Raw genomic sequence first — 25,191 nt, 5'->3', positions numbered from 1 at the left:
CTCACGTGCGTACCATAAGGGAAGCCACCCACCACACTTTCTGACACAGAACTACTGTGGTAAGGGAACTGGTTTAAGGTGGTTTTATCCTCCATTCTTATTGGCTGCCCTTGTTGCACGGCCACATGCTGTATATGCATGCATACATTAATCTGTCTTTGTGTAACCAAGTTGACCTGATAAAAATGCTAGTATGAGCTCTGTCATTAAGATTTATTTTAAGATTTCCAGCATAAAATTTGAACACCATGCAATTGTAGTCTGAAAAATATTAATTTTATTATCATTATTGTTATTTATATTGCACAGAAGTTATAGCTGTAAGCAGTGTCTACCGCAGTCCCTTTCTCCCTGCTCATTTTGTTATCATTCAGTCCCTGTTCACATCGTGCGTGTGGTGTAATCATTGGAAAATATGTGCTGTCAAGATGTGCACCCTTCAGTCAAAGTTTTGTGAAGGGAAAGTGCAGTGTGAACGAGATTAGAAAGGAGGAAGTAGAAAATGACATTAAGCACATTTAAGGAAACGTGTTGGGTGACTTAGCAAACACGCTAGGTTATTATGTATCATAAATGCATGAAACTTCATGACCACCTCCACACATGTGACTCTTTCCTGCTACAGAACATTGTCCATTCAGTAGATTTTGATCACATTACATTCATTTTACAACTTGTTTTACAACAAGAAAAAAATGCTATTTACAAGTAAAATAACACATTCTTTCAGGCAGTGTCTCATCCCACCTTGAACAGTTACAGTTATTAATTGTGTCCCATTGTACATTGTCCGGTGTGTTACTGTGGCATCCCATTATATGACAGTCTGTTACTTTGGGCTAACTGTGACATCTCCAGCTGAGTTGATGTTGCTGTGGTAGACTCCATGGCACCTTTGTTGATTGGCTTACGGCAGAGTGTGGCTGTCAGTCTTTTCCTGAACACCTTACACAGGAACACATAGATGAGCGGGTCCAGACATACGTTAGTGGCTGAAAGCCACAGGGTGGTTTCCTTGGCAATGTAGAGTGCATTCTGTGCCCGGCAATGGCTCGTCGTGCTGCGGGTCTGGGTGAGAGTGTAGGGAATGCGGGCGAAGTGAAAGGGGGCAAAGCAGATGAAAAACACCCCCACCACCACAAACACTTTTGCCTTGGTCCTCCGACTGGCTGCTTTAGATCTGCTCTTTGAGGCTTTGTATGATTCATAAACCTTCTTGCTGATGAACGTGTAGCAAACCACCATCAAGGCCAGTGTGCCCCAGAAAACCACCTGGAAGTACACATCAGCAAAACATTGAGCAGGGCAGTGACTTCTAACTACTTTTCTCAGTTCAGTTGTTGTCGCTTTCTTGCTGCGAGTTAGACGAGAAGATTGATACCACTCTCATATTGGTAGAGTAAATATGAACCTATTGCTAGTTTAGGTTAGCATAAAGACTGGAAACAGCGAGTAAACAGCCATCCTGTCCCAAAATCCAGATACCAGCACGTCTAAAGCTCCTTAATTAACAGGTTATACTGTATCTTGTTTGTTTAAGCCGTACAAAAATCAAAATGTAAAAAATGTTTTTGTCACTGCTCTTGGCCATGAAATAGCCTGACACAAACCCTGTCCCCCCCGCAGGGTTAGCTGTTTCCCCCTGTTTCCATTCTTAACCTTAGTCGACCAGTTGCTGCCTCCAACTTCATACTTATTGTACATACATGAGAGTGCTATTGATCTTCTCTTCTAACTCTCGGCAAGAAAGCGAATAAGCATATTTCCCAAAATGTTGAATTATTCCTTTAATAGCTACCTGACAGAAATAGTTGAATCCTTCATGCCAGAGCAGGCCGGCTGTGCTCTTCATCGAGGTGCACTTCAGTCTGCCTCCGGAGACCCGTGGTGGCTGGTTGCTCAGAATAACGTTGGGTAACGCTAAAGCTAACATTACCACCCAGACAGCTGCGCTCAGCGCCTGGCCAACGCGAACCCGCTGCAGGGCACACTTCCCAAAGGGCCTAACTATCTTCAGGTAGCGGTCCAGGCTGATGAGGCCCAGCAAGATGATGCTGATGTACATGGTGATGTAGAAGAGAACTGCAGAGTATCGGCAGTGAAAGGCACGCAGTGGCCAGGAACCCACACCTGCATCACTTAAGACTCGCAGAGGGATGGTCAGGGTCATCAGCAAGTCAGCCACCACCTGTTAATAAAGGATGTCTATTTGTTGTTCTGCACTGACAACATTTATATAGCAAAATGGCTCTTGTCTTACCACATTCTTTAGAAAGACCACAAATGTAGAGGTGCTGGGGATGCTGAAGAAGATCCATGCTGCCAGGGAATTCAGTATCAGGGCGACTATAAAGAGGATACTGTATAGACAGGGGAAAACCACAGCTGTCACACTGGTATCCCGAACACACTTGATGGAAGTGTTTGACAGGGTGTTGTTCATCTTCTAAACTTCGGCAGACCTTCAGAGGGTTGAGAGAGAAGAGAGGTGATACGATGAGAGTAGGATTGATACATAGATAGAGCAGATAAAGGGAAAATACACAGTTAAGTTATGTAAATAAAGAAATTATGTAAAGAAAGGACACTTTAATATGTCGTTTCCAGAACCTACACATATGCAAAGGTTTTGTCTGCTGTTTGCAGAGTCTCCTGGAAATTTCTCAAAAGAACTGTAGCTGACTTACTCTGTATGATTATGGGTTATTTTTTAACTCCTTCTTTCAGTCAAGTCTAAAGATTTAAGTTTCTTCCCGTCTGAATTCAACAAATAAAAAACACTTTGTTCCACTTTCAGGAGCATACAAATATATAGAAACACTAAATACAGTATAACTGTATGTGTGTAACGGTGTGACTGTGAATTTAGTTCAACAGTAAGAATGCAGAGAAACACTTAATATACAGTGATGAAGGCGTCCAACATTTGGTCATTCTGAATTCTCCTGTCTGACAGTATATCTGCCTGCTGTGCTGTCTTTACATTGAAAACCTTAACAGCTTAGAATAACACTGAGGCCAGGAGAAGGTGCTATGGCAACCACGATATACAATACTCTCACACGTCTGTTTTAGTGTGCATAATGTTAATTAGGTCTGTTACAACTGTTACACAAATTCTAACTTTGTGCCCAGAAGATGTACTTGTAAAGCCAATAATTGAGTCTTACCTCCTTATTGTGTCCTTATCGTCTGTGACTGCGGGGTAGGTGAAGAATAAGGAATAAAGCAAAGAAAAACTACTGCATTTCAAAAGAAGGAAGAAGGGAAGATCCAATTCCTCTTCTTACTCACAGGAAGCAAATGAAAGAAAAGAAACCCCAAAATTGAAAAAACTTCTTGGTGTTATTTAAGTTCTTTAATCAATCAAGAAATACTACTTCTGACCTAAGGAGGTTTCAGCCTCTCCGTCTTTCTCTCTCTCTCTCTCTCTTTAAGTGAGTGAGTGTGTTTGATGCTCTTACAATGGGTGGTCTCTGGAGCTACTGTGTGGCTGTCTTGTCACAATCCCAATGAGTTTGCCAGTCTTCCTCCGGGTGAAAGACCCTTTCCTTCCTTGCTTCCTGCTCCAATTGTCTGCCGAGAGGCTTGTTCTGCTCCGTGCCAGTCCCCCTGCCTCCGCTAGCTTGCGTCAGTCTCAGTAGCTGTTGACAGGCGAACACCAAAGGCATGGACTCATTTCTTGACCCACATCTAGAGACCTCCTGCACCCTCACTGCTCCTCCCCCCCGGTATATTTATTTACCCCACCTTTATCTGTCTTTTCTCATCAGTAGACTCAATCATAACTGCACCAGCGAGAAACAAAAAGCACTGTGGTTTTAGTGGGTGAGAACAACATGTTGCCTAAATTACGCCACTTCTTATGAAATGTTCTTTCCTTGAACTCCTTTACCATAAATGCAAGCTTTGACAGAAGAGGTTAAGAAGTTATTTAACACCGTAGTTTGTGCGAAAGTAATTTTGTATTATTGTTATGTACTATTAAGACCACATTAGCCTATTCTGTAACTGTGTTTTTGAGATATGATATCTTGTGTGTAACTAGTGTCAAACACAAGGCACACATGATTGAACATGACCTTCCACTTCAACTCACAAACTCTGTTTAAGTTTTGCTTTCTTAGTGTTTAATTCCCTCTTGTCTTCATAAAAATGTTGCTTTCTGAGAACAACACAACACGATTTCCTGTGTGATTTCACTCGGATCAGGGCCAGAAATTATGACCAATGGGGAAAAACAGTAGTAGTTTACTACAGGTCCCCAAGTGAACGTTCAACTTATGTTACACTGCACTGTAAATGACACAGAGAGTGTTGGTTTTAACAAATACAATGGTAATGATCAAGTGATCACAACCTTATTTCCGTTACATCACACTGTACCAAAATATAAACCCCGTATTACAACACTTGTTGCAGTCACAAACTTCGAAAATTCTTTAGTGACTTTTCAGTGGCAAAAAAACTTACTTTGCTCAAGCGGATTATACAAGCAGGGGCCTGTTAATGGAAAATATGTTGATTCCAGTGATTGAGTTTTTGAAACGTAATGCTGAACAGAATAATGCCTCAGACTCACACTTTATTCATTTTATAGGAAACAGTAAAACGGACATGGTCCTTTTTGCCCACACCCTTTATTCTTTGCAGTAAACTTCTATGTTAAGTGCTTTGCAGACACTTTGCCGCAACATCTTTTTAAAGACATGCCCATTTCTACTGTTACCACAAACATTACAGTGTATGACTTCAGTGTGAGATGCAAATGTTCAGTAGCTTCAGCTTAACTTGCTTTGCATGGCAGCTTCATTTACAGTCTCTCCTTAAACTCTATTTGCCTTCTGATTTTGAATGTCCAGAGCTTCTATAAAACTGTGTTTTGTTGACATGAAAAACAGCATAATAACAGCACCCTCTTGTCTCATGCAGTTTATCTCTTCCATCCTTATTGTATTTCCTGTTAATGGTTTTCAAGCTATTTAGAGCGACACTTTGACACGGCACAAAGCAGCACAGCACAACATGGGTTTAAAAAGTAAATGCAGTAAGTAGCAAAATCATAATGTATACGTGAAATAATAATCTGACATTCAGTCTACAAAATCTTCCGTAACATCTGAACTCAAGCATTTTCATGACCTCTGTCAGAGTCTACTCTGTGGTGAAGTGTCCTCTGTTTTCCCTGCTGAGGCCACTTGGGATGAGATGGGCACATTTTTCACCATAGACATCAGCTTCTCCTTGAACTCCCTACACAGAAAGACGTAGAGAAGTGGGTTCATGCAGATGTTTGTGGTGGCAAACCAGAGGCTGAATTCCTTGGCAAACTTGCCTTTTAAGTAAGAGCAGCTGGAATAGGAAGCGTAGTTGACTTGTTGAAAAGTGAACGGGATCCTCACGATGTGGTACGGTCCGAATGACACGAAAAACACGACGACAACCAGGAAAACACGTAGTTTGATCTTCTGCTTTCCCTGGCTGTTATTGCTGCCGGAGCTTCTGAAAGACTGGATAACCTTGTTTGTGATGCAAATGTAGCAAACTGCAATGACCACACTGACAAGCCAGAAGAAAACATTCAGGTAAATCACTGTCCTTTGGTGGAGTTCAAGTCCAGCTGGGCCTTTCAGCTTCATACAAGTGCTGATCTCTGTTATATTGGCTCCTGTTCTGTCACTTAAAATGATATTTGGTAAAGCTGCGCCTCCAAAATGTATTACCCAGACTGAGCCTGATATCACTTTGCTCAAGGTCAGATTCTGACCAAACAACTTGCTGCGGGGTGTCATGATCTTGAAGAAACGGTCCAGACTTATTAAGCCCAACAAAGTGATACATGTGTACATTGTACTGTACAAAATGGAACTGAAATAACGGCATGAAAGTACAAATAATATGTTTGACGCCGCCCCCAAGTCCCTTGCAGCTTTGATCGGGATGGTCAAGGTCATAATAACGTCAGCAGCTACGAGATTTTTCAGGTACACCACGAAGGTGGAGGTGGACTTGAGGTGCAGAGACACCCAGACTGCCACGCCATTCAGCAGCAAAGCTATGGGGAACATCAAAAAGTAGAGAGCTGGGACAACATTTGGGTTGTAACTGAAACCGTCACACTCCGAATCATTATGAGATGTTTGATTCAACGGCATCACTGCACCTGAGGAAAATGAAAGACTTTGAAATGCAAGTTATAAATCACGCAGTGTAAACAAATTATCCCTCTGAATATGTGCAATATTATGATTCTAATAGTGTCCAATAGTCACAGAGAATTAATTCAACAGCAAATAATTTGTCAGGGTTATCTTAGTGTTTTTTCACTTATCATAAAATCATGAGTGTGGCATCTTTGAGTTCTCCACTCACTGTGCCGGTTAATGTCAAAGGGAGGAACCATCCATTCATGGTGTAAATAAATGTGTTTTTTAAAGCAATCTGTTTTATTATTTCCATTATACATGTATGTATCTACCAACACTTTTATTCAGTGTTATATATACTCTAGTGTCCCTACACTTTCTAGCCCTAACCAAAAAAGTTAATTAATAAGTGTAAATACATTTAATTACAAATTCACTGCTCTTTTTTGTTACGGTCTTCATAAGGTGGAGTGGATGAAGAAGTAACTAATTCAATTAATTAAACACTTACACATAAACAATCTTACACTGGCAATTATTATGAAAATTGTTATTTATTTTCATGGAATAACACATTTCTTGTAGAAAGACTACATTATGAGCTAATGATAAATAAGATATATTTTGATAATAACTTACAGTTGATGACTTGACTCACTCTTCTCAAACACAAAGCTGCAAGATGGACCCGTGTGACAATGTACTGACATGGCAGGTGTTTAAGACACTCTGTTGATTTTCCTAGCAAACAAATCAACATTTCAGCTGGGATAAGACTGGTAATTTATCAGGATGTATGCAAAAATAGTAAAAACTCACTGGTCTTTAGCCAAAATCAAAACAGACATTATACACCCAGCCCACACCACTTAGAGCAGAGATTGGATGGGCTGAAGGGTTGGATTCACGGGCCCCCGTGCATCCTTTGGCACGCACATGAAGCTCAAACATTTCTATTTCTGTCTCACCTTTAAAATGGAGTTGAGTAGAAAGTAAGCGTTTATGGTAGTTTTCAGACAAGAACCCACAACCTGAACTCTCCTGCATGTTTGATGCCAGTCATCATCCTCTGAGTCATTAAAAAATGTCCCTCATATTGATGTGCCCTTATACACATAATTTCTTTCCCCACTTACCACCATTGAATTGTTTATTGCTGGCAGAAGAAAATAAACTTTCCTTTTCCTAGCAGCAACTCATTATTCTTTGATAAAAAAAGCTGACATGCAATTTTCTCTCTTTTTGTGCTCTTTATTTTGTTTTTTCTCTTTGTTACTTGAGTAGCTTTGCTTATTGATTGATTGATTGTTTGCACAAGTTACTGCAAGAATAGAAGAGCTGATTATGCAACAACTGTTGCAGTGGCATCATCTGACCAAAGGGTGGCCTAAAGCCTACCAAAACATGTATTGTAGAGGGGGCTGCTTTTCAGTTCCATTACAGTCAAACCAAATAGAAATCTTTGTCACATGTGTTAGTGTGTATTAGTGACCAAAAGCATTGTTCCATTGTAGTCTAGAGCATTGTGGCGATTAACAAATAACATTTTTAATTTCACTGCTTGGCACTGAGGAAGACATATACACATACTGTATTACTTAGAGAAGTATTAAGATAATGAAATCATTTAATGAGGCCACGAAAAACTGAAAAACGAAGAAATCCATTCAAATGAAGAAATAGAAAAATATTTTTTTTGGCAACTTAGCTATGTACTTTTTCAAGTTATTACATTTGGATCAAGGATTTATGAGAGCCATTTATTTTAGCTCTTGAAATAATAGGCCAAAACTTTATACACTGCAATTATATTGCTCTGTTATGCAGCAGAAAAAGTGGGGAGTCCCCATTTCCACTCTTTTGTATTGTTGCAGGCATTAGAAATAATAATGATGAAAGGGTTATTATATAAATTCTCAAAGAACTTTCCCCATATATTGTTTTATTATACTGTTCATTTAAATTCCCACATAAAAACCCATGGCAAACAAGACTGAGTTACATCATTTTAGAGACAATTGGCTAATGGAAAGGACACAAGATTTAACATGGCATTTGTGTGTTCGAGTGGTTGAACCCACTTATAGTGGGATAGAATAATACATTTGCATAGTGTATTTTTGCTATGACATTTACATCATGTTCATCATATGTTCATTTATCACATTTCTACCTTGTTTCTTCAGTGGACCTTCAGCCTCAATAGATATTAATCCTCATGAGGTCACTAGAGGGCAGTATAACATCAAATTTAAAGATCAAAAGTTACTGTAAGACTACTAAGGCTCTCTTGCTTCTGAAGTTATTTGTGTTTGTCAATCTATAAAATAAAATAACATTTGCCGACTAATAAATGACTTTTTTCTACTGTGACGTCTCCTCTCTTTCACCTGAATATAACCTGACACAGATCCCTCTGGCTTTCATCATGTCCATCAGTTTGTCTCTGTACTCCCTACACAGGTAGATGTAGAGAAGAGGGTCCAGGCAGGCGTTAGTGGTAGAGACCCACAGGACTAATTTATGGACTATCACCAGCCACGTTTGACTGCAGCCGTCACGGCCAAAGATTTCATACAGTGTGAATGGAATGCGCATCACGTGAAGAGGCACAAAACACACAAAAAACACAAGAAGGATCAAGAATACTCGTAGCTTGGTCTTCTTCTTCCCGTTGCTGTTGTTGCTCCCAGAGTTTCGGAAGGACTGCAGGACTTTCAGGGTGATGCAGATGTAGCAGAACACAATCAGTATGCTGACGAGCCAGAAAAGAATCTCCATCGACAGAACCACGTACTTGTGAAGAGTCAGACCAGCTGGACTTTTCAGGGACATACAGAAATCTTCTGTTATATTAACAGAATCCTGGTCAGTTAGGATGATAGTCGGGATAACTGTAAAGCCAAATAACATCACCCAAACTGAGGCAGACATTACAAGACTGAAGACCACGTTTTGCCCTAACACCTTTCCACATGGTTTAACAATTTTGAAGAAGCGGTCAAGGCTGATAAGTCCCATTAAAGCAATGCTTGTGTACAAACAGCTGTAGAAAATGACATAAGAGAAACGGCAAGCAAACGCCCTCAACTCAACTGCTGCTTCAGGTAGCATGCTAGCTGCTATCGCCGGGAGTGTCAGTGTCATAAGCAGGTCAGCGGCCACCAGGTTTTTGAGATACACTATGAAGGTGGAGGTGGACCGGAGGTGCAAAGACACCCATGCTGCTGCACCATTGAGCAGTAATGCAATGGGGAACAAAAAGAAGAAAAGGTATGAGACGACCACATTTACGGGCACGAGGTTGAAAGTTGCACAGTCAGAGGAGAGGAGTACTGAGTTGTTGTTGGACACCATCATAAAATCTGGAATAAAAAAAAACAGACATCAAAGAAAAATTCAGCAAACTTTGCATTCTGCTGATTTTCAGTAAAACACTTAGCTTTTCTAATCCTGAACCGGTTTACATCTGTGATCAGCTGGTGGGATAGAAAATTAGCAGTGAGTTCTGTAAGCCCAGTGGACCAGACCCACATCACGATGTTTGGCTTTTGAGTCATATTTCTTAAGTGTGTTTCAACAAATGTGGAAGTGAAATGAGCAGATTTGATTTATGTGCTGCAGCAACATTTAGTGATGTGAGAAAATAAGATCCAGTTTTGGGGTGGATTCTGGTTTGAGACTGAGAACTACAACTGCTCTAAATGTTTCCTGCTTGCTCAGTTGGACCTGATTTGCATTTGTGATTTAGTTTAAAAGACATTTGTTACTATGATTTGGTTTTGAATGTTAAGCCAGAGCATTTGAATGCATTCTGGATGCGGAACCTGACACTTCCTCTTTTGACACAGAATGATGGATGTTATGCAATTGTTGGATTTGTTTTCACCATACTAAGTTCAACAGCAAAAAACTTGTATTGTTTTTATTACATGGAGAATATAGTACACATAATCTACCAACTTTTAAGGTCTGGTTTTGAGTCACAGTCCTTTCTGCACAATAGATCGTAGTTGCAATAAAACTTCATTCATTTGTCTGCTTCTCTCTTTATCTCCTTTGTTATTGGTTTAATAAGTGTGATCAGTTATACCTGGATTCACCTCATCAGTGTATTAAGTGTACACATTTTATACATTCAGGGTTCATTTGTGCAGTTAAATTGAGACTGAATGAGTAGATATACTGTAGAATGGGCGTTGACAGTACTAACTACCTGGTATGACAGACAAAGGAAAAAGTACTTAAGCAAAGCTTCTGAGCAATAAGATTTTATCTCAGCACAATAACATTTTATAAGACTGTCCTATATTTTCCTCAATCATGTCCAATTACCAAATCTCAATTTTAAGATATTTCTCACCGTCCACAGAAAAATCACAGTTTACTTGACCAGGCCCAATCATAGTTTCTCAGCCATGGGCCTGCATAGACATCGTTAACTAAACAATATTCAAGCAATGTTCTCACGCTATTTCGTGTCCAGTTTAAATTGTTTGTTTGTTTATTTATTTTGTTCTTTCTTTCTTTTCCTTTTAATTTAATGCCTTATTTTTATTTAGTTATTTCTATGTGCATTCATTTTGGAAAATTCTTAATAAGGACAGAAACAAATGGTTACTGCTATACTTCTATACTTCTACTACTATAATTCTTACCAATAAGTAAGTTTGATTTCTTCCATCTCAATCTAATCTGAAAAGCTGTGAAACAAAACATAACATTAAGTCACTCACCGACAAGGGTTATCTCCTTAACCTCCTTAACTCCACATTGTGTAGCCTGGAGGATTAACACCTTCAAAAGATAAATTACCAAAGTGTGTCAGCCTCTTCAACCAGAGATGCAAATCCATGAACAGTGAGCTGCTGTGGGGGGAAAAGTATTCAAATAACACACGTCGGGCTAAACCATGTGTTTTTAGGCTACACTGAAGTAATCTTTGTCTTTGAACATCAAATCCAGGATGCTTTATTTCCACTGGTCTCAATATGGATCGTAGTTCTTAAAGTCTATCTCTGTTTATTGATTGATTATCTGTTTAAAAGTTGCTTCACTTAAGAAAGATACTACAGTAGATTGATAAACTTGACAAGCAGTGTATATTGTGGCTGAGAGAGCCATATGGGGTTTAACATTTGGGCATGTGAAAAGTACCAATCACATAATATAGCACAACAGGTAGACTATTTTAGAGCAGTTTGTAAATGAATGCATCACATTTCTTCTTTTTAAGATGAGTGGGAATGAAAACTTAATAGAGGAACTTCACGCTGTTATTAACTGGAATAGAGAACAGAAAGAAAAACATGCCAGTGTTGGTTCTTCAAGTTCAACAGAAAACATCAGCAAAACTTTCTATTCATGTTTATACTTTTGAACTTTTCTTACTCTTGTACTCTTATTGTCCATTCTGACAGAAAATAGATCACCACGTCTGTCACCTGCTGTATTGTTTGGTCACAAAGCTGAATTTGGATTTGATCCAATTCTTAAAAACAGGACGTTGTACAAGTACTTTGTGATACCTCATTACAAACGTCTTTATCACGTCCAGTGGTTTTATGTACAGACAGAGGAGTCTCTCATGGGGGTGCTGCCTGTATCCGTGTCTGACCCTCTCCTTATTAGCCAGCTACAGGTACCAGGAGACAGCTGCAGGGTCTTGAACAAAGTGGTCCTGAAGGACTTGCAGAGAAAGAAGTAGATGAGAGGGTCCAGAAGAGAGTTTAAGGATGAGAGGAAGAGTGTACTTTCCTTCAGCTGGAAGAAGAAGAGTTTGAATTTACAGTCAAAGACAACTCGGGTCTGGCTTATGGTGTACGGCACACGGGCAAAGTGAAACGGCACAAAGCACACGAAGAACACTGCCAGAACCAGGAATACATTTGCATTCATTTTTCTTTTGTCCTGGTTGGGCTTCCCTGACCCTCCAGTGCTGCGGGACTTAGTGCGGGAGTAGGATCTGTACAGCTCTTTGGTGATTAGAGTGTAGCATACTATCACAGTCACCAGGTTGCCCCAGAAAATGACTTGACAGACGTGATTTACCACCTCATGCCAGTAGAGCCCAGCCTCTGTCTTCAGGTCACTGCACTTGAAGTATGGTGAAGTCGGGGTTTTCTGTGTCAGGATCACATTGGGAAGACAGAGAACCAGCTGAAAGAGCCAGATGGCTCCTGAAAGGAGTTTGCGACGGGCCAACCGGGCTGCGTTAGTCCCCCTGAAGGGCTTGAGCGTCTTTCTGCAGCGGTCGATGCTGATGAGGCCAAAGAAGAGGATGCTGATATACATTGTGAGGTAGAAGAGCACTGAGGAAACTCGACACACAAATATACGCAGCCCAGTGGAAGCCATGTTGGAGTCTGATAGCACCTGCAGAAACACAGTGTTCAGTCTTTCACATTTTACTGTTAAACGCTCAAATTCAAGACATACAGCATATTTTCTTGCTGTATGTCTGTTGTCTGTGACACTTTCTAATTAGTCACTCTTCATAAAGGGTTTCTAAATTGTGACTAATGACTTTATTATTGGTTATTAAATCCTTTACTAATGCTTTATAACTCAATTAAAAGCCGCAATAATTTATTAACTATTTATTAACATTTACAACTGCAGACTTTATGAATTATTGTAACAAACTTTATGATTGACTTATTAAAGTTGATGACTGCAGATGACTGTGTTGCTGATGGCTTATTAGAAACGGAGAAACTCTTGAACCTTAAATAATGACTATTAACATGTATAACGTCAAAGGTGATGTTTAATACCCTTTATTAACGAGTTATTAACATTCGTGACTGCAGACTTGATGCCTTATTAGAAATGACAAACTCATGAGCCTTTAATTAATGCCTTGAATATGAATGACTCACCAGCGAGAGAGATTATTCACAACCTGGCAACCAAAACTTTGTTTGTATGAATAACCTATAACTAATATATAAGAAATGGTTTAATAACACTGGGGAACAATTTGAAAAAAAATTCTGTTGAGTTAGATTTTTATGCTGATTAAAACTAAAATTGGCATGCTGATTCCAAAATTGCAGTCAGTTTTTTTCTAGCACGTCAAGTTTTTTCTCCACAGCTTACCCTCCAGATAAGCAAAATTCCACTGATTAGCTGTAGTAAGACTTGCCAGCTGATTACGATTGGACTCATCTACAGCTACGTGGCAACTTGTTTGTGCAGTCACAATTGAGACAGTGCGGTGAGAGGTGTGTGCAGCTCCCAATAGGTCAGTACTATCACACGCATATCTGTTAAGTACAGTATTTTTCGTATTTTTTAAGAAAACGGGGATCCTACAGTTCAAAAACTTGACGTGATAGAGAAAAACTGAGATCAGTTTTGGATTCCACACCCAAAAATTAGTTAAAAACAGCTGTCAGACCTAACTCAACAAAAATTGTGTTCCCCAGTGTAATCATTAATGAAGGCATTACTTACTACTTATAAACCCTTTATACAGTATGCTTTTTAAGTAAATAGTACCAGTAAAACCAAACCTTGAAAGGGAACGTGAAGGTCATGATGACATCCGCAACCACAATATTCTTCAGGTATATAATGAAGTGAGACTTCGAGGGGATACGAAAAAACACCCACACTGCCATGCCATTGAGTGACAGCCCCACCAGGAAGAGAATGGAGTAGAGGACAGGAAAAACCACCGTCTTCAAAACGTTGTCACGGGAACAAGTGCTGTTGGTGTGGCTGGTATTGCCGGGGAACATCGTATTCCTCTCCATGAGTGTTGTCTAAAAGAAAATATAAGAGTTAAATCTGACACTGAGTCATTCTTGTGACTACATATACAGAATGTGGGAAAAATAACATAAAAACCTTAACAATATAAAACAATCCAATATCAATTTGTGTTGAGATGTGTCATAGTATAAAAAAATATATATAACAACAACACTATAACATTTCTGAAAACAGTATTTATAGCTGTTTACTCTATATCTGGTTTTCTTGCCTTTATGTGAACTGCCTTTAGCCAAATCTGCATTATATCTGCCAAATATCAAGTATGTTAATTAAGTATATTCTGCACATCTACACTGAGTTACTGTAAATAAATACAATTTAAGGTTTTGTAACTGACCAGTTAATGTTTCTGATATGTGTCAGTGGAGTCCCATCAAGGTCCCAGTGCCGTTCTTATTGAGATTTTTGGTTCCTCTCTCTTCTTTATTCTGTACAAATGTGATCTGACACTGACCATCTGTCTAATCCCGACAGTTTCAATGTTTCAATGTGTTTGTGTGTGTGTAGGTTGGTGATATATAAGCCACAGGAAGACTTTCTCTTTTCCTTCTCCTTTCTCTTTCCTGTCATGAGGAAAGGCTGCAGGCTACATTTAGATCTATTTCAACAGACATAACAAAGCAGACAGACAAGTTCAGTTGGCATATCAATTGTCCCCAAAGGGCAACTGATTTGCAGCAGATAAACACTAAGTTAAACACAAGCAGAAGACTTTTTATAAGCAGCAAAAAGGCATTGTCATTGTGTGTAAATGACACAAAACCACAGTATCTAGCCTGCAACCTGTAATCTGGTCCATTTAAACCTGCTGAATTGTACAGTGATGTGCTGATACTAAATTTTCAACTGACCTGTGGCCTATCCCAGCATGCACAGTAATAAAGCAACAAAACAACTAACTATTATATACAACTAACTATATATATATATCCTCCTAAGACCTGGCATCCACATGCGTGGACATCTCATTTTGGGTTATACCATAATACTTAATTCTGCTTATATGGAAATTCAAAATTGTCCCCGTATGTGGAACCACATCATGTCAAAAGATGATGCTTAGTTTTTATACTTATCAGGTCCCAATAAGCCCAAATAGCAAAGAGAAATTAAGATAGAGCTTGGGTTTTAGGAGGTTAAATATATATATAATATATCCCCAAATAGTGTAAAAAAGACTTTTGATACAATATAATGTATTATAATAATATAATGTATTATATTGTATTGTACATAATGTAAAACCTTCTGTTCCAAGGTGGAAAAATTATGAAACAGTTTTTGGCAGATGCTTCAGTGATGTAAAACTTTCCTATCGCTCACAATCCCATTCAGATTTTGAACTCACTGCCTTCCCAGGTCCTGTTGGTTGTCCACCATGTTGTCTCTAAGGCATGATTCATGTTGTGAAATAGACATTTGTTTCCATTACAGTGGTTTTCACCCTCCGATGTCCCCCTCTAAGAGACAGAGCATGAAGAAACTTCCCTAAATTGTTGTCTGTTGTAATGTATAACAGACACAGGCCTGTCGAAATGAAAACCATCATAATGACATAAAAACAGAGCAAAACTGATTTTACCCAATAGTTATTTTCAGTTTCTGAAGTGAGAACACAACTTACTATATAATCTTATTACAGTAAATAAACAAAAATCTACCAACTGGTATGCATATTGTACCACAACAGTGGCAGAAATTAGAAACATTGACCTTGAGACTGAATTATTAACAGGCACACAGCCAGGAATAATATTCATAGGCTAACAGGTTAACAAGCACTGAGTCTGCTGTTTGATTCTGGTACATGAACGAATCTGGCGAGCCCCAAAGCCCCCATGTGGTTTCTTCAGTACTCTTCAGTGCACAAGGAGCAGTTCGACTTATACTGGAAGTGTCGAGGGCAGCGAGCTGGAATCAGCAGCAGCCGAGTCGAGTCTAGTCAAATATACAGGTTTGTAGTATTGAAACTATACTGAAATGTCTCAGCAGCTAGCGCGTACAAGTATGGTAAGCCACTGTGGAAAGCAAGCTAAACTTCGTCGCACCGTACTCAAGTGAGTTTGTCACACTGTTTAAGGTTGTAATCATTCACGTACAACATAAAACCGCTCTGTTACACACTACTGTGCTGTAGATAGTAGTTAGTACTGTGTTTTGCTGTGTTTTCAGAATATTATACTACATGGCAGTTAAACTGGTGTGTTTATATATAACCCTGGTTTGGTTGTAGTTCACACTTCACACTGGAGGTTTCACAACAACTTTTTTTTAATTCATATTATTTTAGGAATTGAGGGCCACTTTCTGCACATGTTGGTATCTACTTCTCTCCTCATCAGATGACCCTGACGGCCGTCTGCCCTTCATTCTATTGAGTGCAAGCAGTTAGTAAGGCAATGCTGCAACTTCCTGTGTCTGCTGCAAGATAGGCATAATCAGTAGCATTCACTTCCTAAACTTGTCTGTGTGTGTGTGTACATTCGCATGCTCTTGTGGTTGTTGTCACATGCTTAGCTCAGCCTAAATGTAGGCATATATACTGTATGTGAAGTCTATTTCCCAACCATCCATATTTACATGCAGTCACGTTTGTACCAGCTGTGATCTCTGCACATCTGGGTCTGATCAGGACTGCATCAAGCATGAATTCTCCTGGAGAGGATTCGACAGCTACACTTGCTGCTTTTCAGTTTAACACTTGTCTATCCGCGCGTCACCTTTCTGTTTTTCTACTTAACTTCTTTTGTTTTACTTCTCCTCCTTGTTGAATGCCTGGTTTTTCACCTCAGGTCTGACATGAGTTGGCCAATCTACCGATCTGTTTTTTTAATTATGTATCCCGAGTTCTCCAGGACAAGGGTCAGTGTGTAATCCTACCTCTTGTATTGATGTTTGAAATTTAAATTAATCATTTGCACAAAGATATAGTCAAATAATGTACGAATACACAGTTGCAGACACGCATGCAGATAGGCAAAGCTGCACTATATGCACACACACAGTAATCCTTGTCAGCTCCCTCTCAGACAGACAGGAAGACGGGAATGAGGAGAGGAAATAAAAGTAATGTAACACAAGACTTGACTGACTTTCCATTTAAACCCCTCTGAGCCTCCTCAACACTCCCTTACACACACACGCTTTTCCCTCTCCGTAGGTGCACTGCTTTCCTCACCTCCCACGTCACCCCTTGACCTTTAAGTCACCACTCGCCACTTTCACTTTCTACCAGTCCCAGACCACAAGCCTTTAACACAGCTACCGTGTTGCACTTTTTCCCCCCACCCTGTGGCAATGATGAAGCTGGAGAGAGGAGGGAGAAAAACTTAATTTCCTCTCTGCACGTGGGGTATTGCTTTTAGTAGCCCTGCTTTGAGCGCAAATAGCCGGTCTTTAAGTCGCCTTTGGAGAGCCTTTCATCACAACAGTGAATGTGAGGTTGGGGAAAAGGTAATGGAAAGAAACCCTGGTGTTTGAGGGCAAACATCAAGCTAATAACACACACAGAGCTGTAACAGCTGTGGTCTGAAAAGCCTGCTTGATGCGAGGGCAAGATGAGGTTGAACTGTGACTCCTGACCCTTACAAACTTGATCATCTTGTCATCATGATAGGTAGAAAGACGTAAGAAAGGAGCTTCTTACCACATAGAGAGAGAGAAAAAAAAGCATTCAGGGTGGTCCTTGCTTGAGGTTTGTTTGTGACTGTCTTTGTCTTTATGTATGCATGTTTATGTGTATACATTTCCTTTGGCAGGCTTTCAAATTAGCTTCTACTCACATAGTTGAAATGTGAGGGCCACACTTTGTTTTGACAGTGTAAGGTTTCTTCAGCTACTACTGCTGCTGCTGCTGGTGTGCTGTTCAGTGTAGGTTCCAGTGGGTCTGCCTCCCATATGGTTATCAACACTGACAAATCTACAGCAGCTCATATGGAGGTGAAGGGGGAGATGGATATAACAAAAAAGAAAATACTGTGTATTTCTAGCTTTTATCGAGGATGAAACCACATTTGTTGTCATGCATCATTAGGGTGTAAAGCATCATTCCATGCTGATCATCATTTTTTTTTTTAAATGGTTCTATTTGTTCTATAATAGCTGCTAGTTTTATTTCTTTATGAGCTTTGTGAGGGTTCTACATCAGTAACTGCTGACTTAAGTACATTCCTCCATTTCCCCATGTGTGCAGTATGGGTGTGTTGACCGTCTGCATCAAAACTACACACACACACACACACACACACACACACACGCACACACACGAACATCAATGGGTCCAACTGGCTCCTGGGCTTTACTCTCTACCGGTGAATGATGTCATTGATTCCATCCTGAGCTCCAGTTTGTTGCTCACGTAGACGTTTTCCTAGCAACTGCTTTTGTTTGGGTATTGCTACAAATCAGAGCTCATCTCTTGGGTCTGGCATATGCATCAGTGAATGACCTACCAAACTCTACCTGACTTACACAATTTTTACAAGTTTTGTCTACCTTCCATCTAACATCCATCTAACTGTGAAGCGAGTTTAATAAAAACTTTTGTCATTTTGCTAAAGTTTAAAGTTGCACTAATCCGTATTTTTCTATTAACAATGGATCAAATTACTATATATATTATGAAACATGTTGCACATAGTAACAAACCCACAACTATCACCCAATTTTGAAGTCAGCAATTTGCTGATGAACATAGTGAGGCGTTTCACAGCTAAAGAGCCAGTTGGTGGAGATCGAAACAGAGCTAAAGGGGGGGGGGGGGGGGGGGGGGGGGTTGGACTTGTCAGGTAAAGAAACAGAAACACGACTTGTCAATGTTGCTGTGTGTCTGGTGGATGTGTAAATAGGCAACTGCTTGCAAATTCACAATAACAACTTTATAACATCATAACATGTGTTTACAGCTTATTGCGCTGCTGCTAGTGCATGGTGAAATTATATGAAGGTATAACCATGACATTAAATTATGGTCATGTAATATGTGATGTAACATGTGCATCCTTGATTAACAATGGGTGTCAACCCCATTTTAACCCTGTGTATAACTGTCATGATGACAATGTGGAGGCTAATCTGAGGTTTAGCTCTTTTTAGCCGTTATGCTGACATTCATTGTGTCGTCATGTGCATCAATGTCTTTAGCAGCTTTACTTCCAAATAGCACTTACCACATTTTACACACAGCCGCCCCTTACATACCCTCCCAGTGATTCACTTTTAACAAATGAGCTCAAAGAACCTGCACAGTGGTGAGGCATGAAGACATCAGCTTGGTAATGAGGACAAACTCCATCTGCAACTGCAATGAAACCAAAGTGAGTACACCTTTTGAGAGCCTCTGGTACCTGTCAGCAGTGGCATTCCTCTCTTTTAAATTCTGATGTGTTGATGTTTGTCTGATAATCCCTCAACCCACTGCCTGAGACAGCAGGATGCAGAGCTGTGGCATGAGAAAGGGAAAAAAAGAGGGACAACAGCTCCCTTTGAGAGACTGGCCAGTCTGGGATACCAGGCATATTTGACAGGGTGTCTCTGTGTGCTCAGCAGAGACCTGTGTGCACACAGAGGGCAGCAGATAGGCCAAGGGACAGGGCAGTAAGTGTCAGCTTCTGCTGTTAACCGCAGTGGTGAGGAATACATGTGAAAAAAGGACAATGTCATGTATGAACTAGGAAAGAAGGCACTACTGTAGATAAACCTGAAACACACTTTCTGCATGTGCAAACTAAGGTCCAAACCCTAAATGTAGACATTTTAAGGCCTACTAAAATACAGGGAACACATTTACGTGTAACTTGAAACAAAGCCACCCCAGCAGTTTCCTTGTCTGCTTTGGACACTGGACATAAAGCAATATTTCATAAAAATGATGTGATAGAAAATTGCTTTAGGGAATGTCTAGAGGAACTTTTATGATCCCAGAAACAAACATGACTTCAGCAGCAACCAGCGAACTCAGAGCTATAATGAGGCTCTGTTTTTCCTGTGATGTCATCGTAGTATCTGAGGTTGCTAGGTGCCGACAGACCACAGCAGGTGGTCTAAATGATGTCACCTAAAATCGTAATTTCACTGCAGCACTTGGTGCGAAGCTAAACCTGTGAGTCTGTTTACAAGTTTGATAGAGTGACAAAAAATATATCTGGCTATATATCTGGCTATTTTAGTATTTTTTAGATTTTCATATTTAAATCCCAAATATAATTTAATAATGTTATTTACAGAACAGATACAGGACGATGATTAGAGTTGTTGATGCCATCTATTGGTTGCCTGTCAGGATAACACAATCAGTGTCAATATTATCTCAAAGGGAGTCTCTGATCTTTACTGTGTTCTAGATAAATAAAAGCTTTGTCCTGGCACTGCTTTTCTTATAAAGTTACCTGTGTTTCCTAAAAACTTTTTAAATCAATCACAGAAAACACATTTCTACTACATCTGCCTAGAGAACAATCATATATGTCTACCTTAAAGCAGAGAAGGCTTTTATACAGAGCTAAGACTCCTCCTGTCTCATTTTTTATTTATAGGTGTTTAGTGTTTCCTCAGCTGTGTTACAGCTCCTCCAGATTGCATCTAAATTACACTTTGGCTTTACTACGGAGTGGTAAATTAAACTTTATTTCCAGAGGCACAGAGGAAAGGCTGAATGTGGATGAGAACACATGAGTCTCTTTCACAACAGCTCTCCAACTTGGGCTTTGTCTTCTTATGCTGGAAACAATGAGATTTCCAAAGAATATTGGAAACCAGTCAAACAGGAGAAATACAGAAAATCTCATTCCAACAGCCAGGAAATGGAGTATGAAATTGTAAGCATGTGTAGGCTTCGATTAAATCCTGGCCAAAGTGAATGTTGGGGATGTTACAACTAAACAGCCACATAATGTATCACAAATACTACAGGGTGAGAAAAAAAAAGATTATGCACAAAGCATTTCCAATGTCATTAATGGCAAACGCCCCGTTGGAGTTCTGGCCCCTCTTTACCCTTAAGTTCCTACTGACATCCCACCCCACTTACCTTTTTATTAATTCATCACTGAACTTGAAAAGTTTCCTGGAAAAGCTAAACCTGTCAGACAGAAAACATCAACCTCTGCTGTAAAGTAGCAGTGCCACGTTGTTGATGCAGCCTAATTGGGTACGCTGGCTTGTTTAAAAGCCTTTCTCCCCCCTTTGGGACTCAATAATTTAGAAGTGCTTTGATGTTTTTAGTTTGGTGTTTGTGTGACTGAATCGAGGAAGGGTTAGGTATACAGCAGTGGGCTCCACCAGTCCACCTGGTTACTCTCTGGGGACCAAAGGACCACATCTGCACCCAATCAGATTGGAGAACCCCCCCGATGTACTTCCTCTGCCCTCAGGACAGAGACTTTTTAATGGGACCATGGATAGGGTCCCATTAAAAAGTGCCTTATAATATACATAAAATCTGAGTGCCACGTTAGATCCTTTTTGTTATTATATGTTTTACGCCCCTCTTGCATTAAATGGTTGCAGTATCCACTTACTGAAAGCTTTGGCCAAATTTATGGTTGAAGTCAGTAGATTTATGATTGCACCTTTGCCCTTGTACCTGGCTCTTATACCTGCCTTATAGTGCTTAAAGGCTCACTCTTAATACTTACAGACGATATCTGAGGAAGAGAAAGGAGGCTTTCACATATAGAGTCCCACTGCAAATCAACGACAACTGATACCTGCATGCTTTCCTTTCCCTTACTAATGGCCAACGTATAAGCTTCCAGTAAACGTGAAAGATGATCAAAAATAGTCCTGAGTCCTTTCCTGAGAAGCGATGGTCCGAGAAACCTGGATCCACCATCACAGCATGACAGATCCTACCTGGCAGAGAAGTGCAAAGATGAATATGTCTTACTTGTGGTTGGAAGGTGGATGTGTGGATTCTACGAAGCTGATGTGAAATTCCAGCATCGCCACAAGTACCGAGAGAGACGCCGATCTACTGTATGAGCAAGCGCGTGCGTGCATTCACAAGGCCGTGTGTGTAAACGGCCCACTTTAATATTCTGAAAAGAGTTTCCCACCTATAAGCTTGGATTGCAGCAAAAATGAAGCAAGTGATCCACTTTACTTGTTGCCAAGTTTGAAGCATCAAAGAAACAAGACAGACTCTCTGAGCTAACAGAGAAGTACTGTCTCAGACTGCTGTTGGTCAGCTCCCAGCAGTCCTCTCCTGAGATCTCAGTTTCCATGTTCAGGCTGCTCGCATTCTAGTTTAAGTATGGTATTCGTACCACAGACCAAAACTATGTCTCACCCTTCCCTGGTTTCCCTCATCTACCAACTCCGTAGACTTTATTCTTCCTTTCCACTTTTTCTCACTCAACTCTAAGTTTCCTCTTTTTCTTTTTTACTGTTTGTCATTAGTCGTTTCAGACATGGCCCACACACAGATATTTAATAACTTACATTGTACATTCAGTTTCATGAGTAAGTATGAATTAACTGAATGATACAATATTTTCTCTTTGTTTCTATAATAACTGTGAATAAATAAATAATAAATTATTGTAGGTTAATGTTTGATTGAAAGACCTTTCGACGTCATAGCAGGAAAAGCACAGGGGTCATTAAAATTAGTGTCCCATTTAGCTTTTTGCCCTGGTAATGTGCATGATGGCTACTGAGCCATCGCTAGTGTTGTTAGTTCCACTGGTGCTTTTGCTGCTACAAGAAGTCAAAAGGTCTTCGAAGCAAACATTTACCAACAATAATTAAACTGTCTACAGAAGTGTGCATGACCCATGAACCCAGCAATTACTTCTTTAAACTTGCAGCTTTTCACAGACTTGGGGGGCAACACTGGCATATTATGTTATTTATTTGGAGACATGTTGCCAGCCACTCGGCGCACTCCCACTTAGTATGTATCTTTTTAATTCTTTAAAACAGATCTAAGGGATCCGTATCAAGATTGTTTGAATAAGCTTTGTGTTTATATTCTAAAATTCTGCCGATTCGGATGTCAGATTTCTCTGACTAAATATTGATATCAGCCAGAAAACTGAGAACTAACTCAATACTCACTGAAAACTAAGATGTTTTTCTGTATAAACTATTTAGTTTAGGGACCATGTTGACATGCAGACTTGGTCTGTGGTCTTGGTGGTCTAATATTAAGTGGTAATAATGTTAGATAGCTAGGTAGAGGTAAATAATTGTGAATAATCAATGATCTGCTTCCAGGATACATAATTTAACTTGCGTGTACCATGAGTCCCACGGAGAAGGTGGACTGTGGGGTAAAGAGGACAATCTTCCTGGCAGGAAGTCATTTGATTCTGTGCAGATTTGTTCTGTTTTTCCACACTTCGAGGTGGTCAGGGAGTGGCCATACTTTTACCAACGTCATCTGGAGTAAAAACAGCTTTTGTTTATTCATCCTGTGAAATGGTAGTGGTAGTGCAACTCTTCATGTTGACATGTCTCACCTCAACAGCTGTGACAAGAAATTGGGTTCAGAGTTACAGTATATTTGACCTGGTAAAGGTGAAATGCACAAAAAAACACACACTGCTCCTTTCTGTAGCTTCCTATAAATTTTAAATTGAATTTTAAATAGTACATAATACTTCAACTCTTTTCCTTTAAAGACCCAAGAGGAAAGGAGCAAATGGGAAAATCACATGTTTAAAATCCTCATAAATATCCAAGTCAGTGGAAGGTAAAACTCTATCGTTCTCCAAACATGAACCGCAAAACCAGAACTGAACAAATAAACTTTTCACCATCCACAGAGGGCACATGGTGAGAATGATGAACTGTCTTTCACACTGAAGAGCCACACAGAAAAAAATATGTGGTGGTTTTTAAAGACATCACTTAACTAGTTTAATTTGTGTTTGATTGTCGCCTAGCTCACATATGCAAGCAGTTTTCTCTCAAATCACGGAGCAAGTAGCGTGCATTCCAAAGTTTATGGAAGACAATTCCCTCTTCCCCCATATCTGCCTGGGTCATATCACACTGCTGTAGACTGGCTCTAAACTTTGGAAAAATTCTCAAAAATTGATTTATTGGAACATACCCACTTGAGGACAAAACACTGACCTCTTTTCTGAGTGTCTATTAAAATGCAGCTGTTAGGTATTGGAAGCCACTGTAAATTAATTATGTCCTGTTTAACAACTGTGTTTAAAGCACCAAGAAAAGACTGTGGGAAAGTGATTTTCATACCACCAATAGCTACGAATAGAATATTGACAGAATTTACAAATTTACAAAGTCTCTACCCCAGTCACATACACTGTAGTGGATTTAAACATGTAACCTTCAATTTCATCTTTTGGGACACAATTAGTTTCCTTCTTGTTTTCTCTCTCGTTTTTCTGATTAGTGTAAAAACATACCTCAGTACAAGTCACAGCATTATTTCTGAGGCCTTGCAAAAAGGAAGCTTGAGCCTATTTTAAATGCGCATCATTATATGCGATTCGCAATTGGTGCAATTTACTAAGAAATTGTTTCCAGTTGTTGCCCTTAAGGCAAAGGGTACTTTAATGCCTTTAACACTGTTAGAAATGCCTTACAACCATTTATTTAGGACCAAAATAAAAAAAGAAATCTGCAGACAGTCACCAATGAAGTGCGGTTAGAGAGCAAATATCACCATATAGTCGACCATCTCACTGTTATCATCTCTCAAGGACATGATTTCACCATTATTCATTTTTTTTTTATATATTCATATCCTTTCTTAGAATATAACTTTGGAAACAGGAATATTACATCAAATCAATTACATACAGATTCATGTTTTTAAAAATATATGGCTTTCCCTTTTCCTGTCTCAACATCCTCCCTCATCTCTCAGTTTAACTTGCAGGAGGGCAGTAAAATCAGCACACAATCACAAAGAAAAATCAAAGGCTCTCTTGTGGGTCTTTCTCTTTGAGGAGCTGGGTGAAGCACTATTTTCACAGCTGGAGAGTTAAAACTGTATGTGTCTGGAGGATTTCTACTGCGGCCACAGTCATGACCTCCTCCTGTAGTGTGAGGTACAACTGCATAATCCTAATGACCTTCATTACAACAGCGTCATAATAGCCAACTAGTACTAACAGCCAATTCTGTGTACCTTCAACAGTGATATACTGTATTTCATATACACAATATAAGTCTCATTTAAAATATTTTGGTGTATCAAATACTACAATAAAAACATTAAAAAGACATGAACCATCTTTACATTTCATTAAATTTTTTCTCCCCTTTGATAAAGTAGATACTACAT

General features: G+C 39.6%; 4 protein-coding genes across 4 annotated transcripts; all 4 read right to left on the bottom strand.

Moving 5' to 3' along the window:
* Positions 1-254: 254 nt before the first annotated feature.
* On the bottom strand, positions 255-3,484 carry LOC139284998 (P2Y purinoceptor 13-like). The gene is made up of 4 exons (XM_070905416.1): positions 3,465-3,484; positions 2,261-2,462; positions 1,799-2,188; positions 255-1,272 (listed from the first exon to the last, which is right to left on the bottom strand). Exons 2-4 carry the CDS (start codon positions 2,441-2,443, stop codon positions 799-801), a joined length of 1,047 nt encoding a protein of 348 aa, XP_070761517.1. The 5' UTR covers positions 2,444-2,462; positions 3,465-3,484; the 3' UTR covers positions 255-798.
* Positions 3,485-5,147: 1,663 nt separating this feature from the next.
* LOC139285450 (P2Y purinoceptor 13-like) lies at positions 5,148-6,466 on the bottom strand. The gene is made up of 2 exons (XM_070906015.1): positions 6,373-6,466; positions 5,148-6,163 (listed from the first exon to the last, which is right to left on the bottom strand). Exons 1-2 carry the CDS (start codon positions 6,464-6,466, stop codon positions 5,148-5,150), a joined length of 1,110 nt encoding a protein of 369 aa, XP_070762116.1.
* A 1,623-nt stretch (positions 6,467-8,089) lies between these two features.
* Positions 8,090-9,506, bottom strand: LOC139285838 (P2Y purinoceptor 13-like). The gene has a single exon (XM_070906504.1). The coding sequence runs from the start codon at positions 9,504-9,506 to the stop codon at positions 8,511-8,513; it is 996 nt and encodes a 331-aa protein (XP_070762605.1). The 3' UTR covers positions 8,090-8,510.
* Positions 9,507-10,157: 651 nt separating this feature from the next.
* On the bottom strand, positions 10,158-13,906 carry p2ry12 (purinergic receptor P2Y12). Its single transcript, XM_070906162.1, has 2 exons — positions 13,664-13,906; positions 10,158-12,521 (listed from the first exon to the last, which is right to left on the bottom strand). The coding sequence occupies exons 1-2, from the start codon at positions 13,904-13,906 to the stop codon at positions 11,709-11,711; spliced, it is 1,056 nt and encodes a 351-aa protein (XP_070762263.1). The 3' UTR covers positions 10,158-11,708.
* Between the last annotated feature and the right edge of the window lie 11,285 nt (positions 13,907-25,191).

Source organism: Enoplosus armatus, chromosome 5 (assembly GCF_043641665.1).
Source record: "Enoplosus armatus isolate fEnoArm2 chromosome 5, fEnoArm2.hap1, whole genome shotgun sequence".
Classification (NCBI taxonomy): Eukaryota; Metazoa; Chordata; class Actinopteri; order Centrarchiformes; family Enoplosidae; genus Enoplosus; species Enoplosus armatus.
Note: the sequence above shows the minus strand (reverse complement) of the source record. Positions and strands in the feature narration are given on the sequence as shown.